At 41.4% G+C, this 5000-nt stretch overlaps 1 protein-coding gene across 1 annotated transcript in view; it reads right to left on the reverse strand.

Moving 5' to 3' along the window:
- Positions 1 to 5000, reverse strand: part of LOC138046617 (spartin-like) — a 24392-nt gene that overhangs the window by 13003 nt on the left and 6389 nt on the right. The window contains exons 6-7 of the mRNA XM_068893224.1: positions 4442 to 4890; positions 2431 to 2457 (exon numbers count right to left, since the gene is read on the reverse strand). Coding sequence (XP_068749325.1) covers positions 2431 to 2457; positions 4442 to 4890 — 476 coding nt within the window. The remainder of the gene's footprint in view (positions 1 to 2430; positions 2458 to 4441; positions 4891 to 5000) is intronic.

The raw sequence follows: 5000 nt of genomic DNA on the forward strand, positions 1-5000 counted from the left end.
CTCCAAAAAACACATGGCTATCTGCGGCCTTTCCCTACATCTAGGTACGACGGAAAGCCGCAAGAATCTGGAACAAAAATTCATCTTTCAAATCGGCACCCTTAATCCTCACGGTATTAACGAACGCTTTTCATTTAACTAATATATTCCTATTTTTCACGTTGCCATGTTACCACCAATAGCGTAGCTCCTACTCTACTATAAAAACTACACGTAACCCATAATCCCTCGATTCGCTCTGACGAAGGGCTAACGCTCGAAACGTCAGCTTTTAGAATCTCTGTACGGTGGCAAATTTACATTATCAACTCCGTTGATAAAACCAAATTTTTGTATACTACTTCCCCACCGACGCAGCACCACAGTTTCTTTAGAAACTACCCCTTCATTCCTTTATCCTAACGATTAATTGGTGCGAGCGGTTTCAATAGTGACTGAAAGGTTCACATTTGTACACCCGCGTTGTCGTCAAAACCTCAGATTTGGTGATTCCACGTCATTGTTGCGCAGAATACCGCACGATTATGGGCTAAAATACATGCCGCAAGTGCAACACGATTATTCTTCAGGTTTTAAGCAATGATATTGTTGTTTCGTGGCGTTCTCGTTGACGACCTCGTCGTAGGTACTAGGGAGATTAGGGAGTTTAAGAAATGACAACGGCTACGGCTTGCTACGGCAACGACAACGCCAAAAAGCAGCGATATTATTGGTTAAAAGAGGAAAAACTGATCGTGTTGCACGTGCGGCACGCATTTTTGTACATTACTCTCCCGTACTCGTCAAAACAACAACGTAAAATGACCAATTTTCGGGTTTTGACGACAACGTGGACAAACGACAGTGAATCTTCCCTTCTCTCTCTTTGCTTCAAATCCGTACGTAGCAATCTGGTTATGGCATACTTCGCTCATATTGTACAACATAAACAAGATGGAAACATCGTGAAACACTTAGGATAGCAGAGACTAATGGTTTGAAGTGACGTTTTCTTCACCGTAGCCGTCGTGGTTTCTTAAACTCCCTATTACGAAACGAGGACGACGACGGCTACGAGGACTTCCTTTAAAAATACAAGTTCGCGTTATTCATATCATTACGAAACCATTTCATGTCGTTTCGTGTTAAAAATGTGTAGTAACTGTCGAGGAATTAAACTGCTATGACTCGGTTGGAAGCGTAGAGAGAGAACTGAAAATTCATTGTCACGTGCTAACGTCCACCACAGAACCTTGAATTTGGTCATTTCACGTCGTCATTTAGGAGATGACGGCAAAGAAATGTACCAAAATGTAAAACGCACGTGCAGAGCGTGCAGAGCCATTGTTTTTGCTCACTAAAGCTATTGTTTTGTAGCCTTTTTAATATGACAAGGGTGTGGTACTTCCTCAGAAATGACAATGGTCGGAACGGCGCTTAATTCAGGGGAGAAAATGAAAATTCATCCTCAAGTGCTGACGTTCTTCATAAAACCTTAATTTAACCATTTCACGTTGTTGTTTTCTGAGAAAAGAAATGGACAAAAATGAAAAACGCACGTGCAAGGCACGCAAAGCTATTGTTTTTGCCCACTTAAAGTATGCAAATTTGTGACATTCTTGTTGCCGTCCCGTTGTCGTTGCTTAAGCTCCCTATTAGGGAGTTTAAGATCTACGACGCCGACGTCGACGAAAACGTCACCTCAAAATATAACGTTGCACTATCGTAAGTTTCTCGCGGTTTAGCCATCTCGTTCGCGTCCTACAATGTGGTCGAAGTATCCTAAAAAAAATTAGTACGAGCGGTTTCAGAGCAAAAATAGAGAATGAAAGATTCACATTTGAACGCTCACGTTGTCGTCAAAACCTCAAATTTGGCGATTTCACGCCTTTCTTCTGCAGAGAACCACACGATTATGTGCTAAAATGCGTGCCGCACGTGCAACACAGTTGTTTTTCCTCTCTTAACCAATGATATTGTTGTTTCGTGGCGTTCTAGTTGACCACCGCGTCGTAGATCTTAAAGTCCCTAATAGGGAGTTTAAGATCTGCGACGAGACGGTGACGAAAACGTCATTTAAAATTTCAAGATCAGGTTTATTAATCTTTTTCGTTGTTATGTCGGCTTGTCTAACTTCTAAAAACTAGCGTAACTCTCTAGGAACTGAATTGGGAGGTGCCGTATTGAACCTACGACAGAAAATTCAAATTCGCCGCCTTTTGTTCACGTCATTACACGTCATAGATTTGCCGAAAACGTGAAAGAAATGTACAAAAATGAAAAATTCACGTGCACAGCGTGCAAAGCTATTGTTTTTGCTGATTAAATATGCAACATTTGTGACGTTTTCGTTGCCGTTGCGTCATAGATCTTAAACTCCCTATTGTGTTGTTTCGAACGCGACCCCATATTGACACCAAGCAAAAAGTCTTGCACGCGTCTGTAACATACCTTGGAAACTTTTCTTCCCCAGGATGCCTAATAAAGTCAGAATAAATGAAATTGATATTAAAGTTCTCTCACATACACTGTACGTGCAGTTGAACATTATGTCCCTGATTATACAGCAATTAAAGGGGTCGTGTCAGTTCATTTTGTGTTGTTCTACTATTACTCGCCCCTTCTTGCTATAAATCTTAACGTTAACTCAGAAATTACTTTTAAAAACACAAACCAAAGCTTCGTGACGAAAAAATGTCTGTCATAAATGTATTTAACAGCTACGAATCTTTGATCTGTTCGGCCTTCCCAGCCGAAAACTGAAGTGCCCGATTATTTGAGGGAATAATTTTTTTTTCAGAAATAGATACGTTAAAGTTACCTTCCACGAACTTCCCTAAGAACTGTCTGCTTCCCTAAAATGCTAGCTGACCTTTTTGCCTGCCAAAAATTGCGATAATAGCCTTGCGGAACAAGTAAGTAAGGGACCACTTCCATATCCATGGTTGCAAAACTTTTAGATGTTTAGTAACGTTGTTGTTTTCGACAAACCTCGATAAGTCTACGGGGGATCCGGCCAAGCCAAAGATTAGAAATTTATAGGCAACATTTCCTCCGAACAGGTATTTCGCGAAATATTCTCTTGGGTTTCCTTTGCTAGGGAAATGTGACAACATGGATGTCCAATGTCAAAGATGTTCCCGGATCCCGCCAAAAAACGCAGGTTGCACCACAGAGTTTCACATTGGCATACATGTACGTGCTCATGGAGGAGTGGATTACGGTGACCAAAACCAAACTCCCTCGCACAGATGGGTTACCATATTTTCTTACCCATGGTGCTCCGCGCGCGAGTTGTGCGATTTTTAGATATAGACAAGTACAGTAGGGGGACGAGCATCATCGGACATCACAAGTGGATGGTATTGCAGCCCTCTGGGTTTACAATTCCCAGCACCCATGCTTTACAGTTCACACAGCTTTCCATCCATTATTTTAAGGTCAGTAAAATGCCAGGGACAATGTCCATACATGTAGCTCAATATTAAACTTAAACAGTTGTTCCATGTATTAAAATTTAACCTAACCCATTGCCCACTGGGAGTGAGAGGTGTAAATTAATACACGATCAAGAAATCACTTCCTTCCAATTTAATTCTTGAATAGCTGACACACAACTGATCAACAAACAAAACTCGAAATTGTACTGGAAGATGAAATCTTTCAATACAATTGCAAACAATTATGCTTCATTTAGACAATTTAGATCCTAGCAGCAAGGCGGAACAAATGTCGCATGAACCAAGTTCGATGGCCTCGCGCGCATGAGACGCCTACACCTGAATAGCTCCGTGGAAGTCAGCATTCGAACTTGTAATCGGAAGGTCGTATAGGTTTGACTCCTGCAACTGAGCACTGGGATTTTTTCAGTGCGTCTTCAAGTTAAAGTCGAAAACTAAATTTCTTCAAAATTTGAAATGATCGCAAAAATCATTGAAATGGCCAGAAGTAGTATTTTAGGGGCAGAGTCACACTAATTTTATAGTCACAATTCAAAACACTAAAAAGACGTCTTTCATCAATGAAGACCACAATGATGCTGTAGTCTTGTTGCCAATAAGCAATGAAGTGCACTAAAGTTATTCCTTGCTGTTTGTAGCCAGGGATGGAGAATATGACAATGGATTGCAACTTGAAAAAACTGGTCTTGGAGTCACACCTCCTCAGAAAGTTGCCAAAAATTAATATGAATAGGTCTTTGTGCCATAAAGATATTTCATATCTTGTCTGTTTGTTGTCAGGAATTATGTACGTGGGACCTAATGAACAAAATTAGATTTTTCCCCAGTTCTGACCTAAAAACAGCAACTTTAGCATGATGGTGCCCCTTTAAGATGAGGTGAACTCGTATTAGTCATCATTGTTCTTGCTCTCTTCTGACGATAAAACGTAGGACTCTCTACACCAGCTCCAGAAGTTACAAACTATGACGCAAAATAACCAAGTTAACACGTCAACAAACCTCATTTCCAGTTGGTTCCACATCACCGCTTGGTCTCACTGCAACAGCCCTGGAGGCACCACTCTGGTCGGTAAACTTGACAACACCAACTTCTCCAGCTGATACATCTTTATCTCCCCTCCTTTCCACCTCCGTTGGCCCTTGTACATCTTCCAACTCTTCCTCGGAGGTATTTGGCGGTGGAGTGTAATGGTGGAAATCTGTATAGCATGTTAGAATCCTTTCAAACCTCTGCAAGTCCATGGATGAGATATTTGGGTTCAAAATTAGCCCCACTGAAGCAAAGGCCTGTTGAGGGCGTGACTTTGATGATTGGGGTGAAGATGCGTCGATGGTGATGTCTGGGAACATGTAAGTGTGACGTTCTGTATTGAGTACCGGAGATCTGCCTGGAACCATCGGAAACATCCAAGCACCGCACTGGAGAAAGGCTGGAGCTTCGTGAGACCCTAATAAACATAAAGCAGTATTAAAATTATTACCGGTAATACACTATTAATTTAGTGTTTCTCAGATGATTGTGGGTTCGGCAGGTCTTGCATGGTGCAAACGTGTTATT

Source organism: Montipora capricornis, chromosome 1 (assembly GCF_036669925.1).
Source record: "Montipora capricornis isolate CH-2021 chromosome 1, ASM3666992v2, whole genome shotgun sequence".
In the NCBI taxonomy this organism is placed as follows: Eukaryota; Metazoa; Cnidaria; class Anthozoa; order Scleractinia; family Acroporidae; genus Montipora; species Montipora capricornis.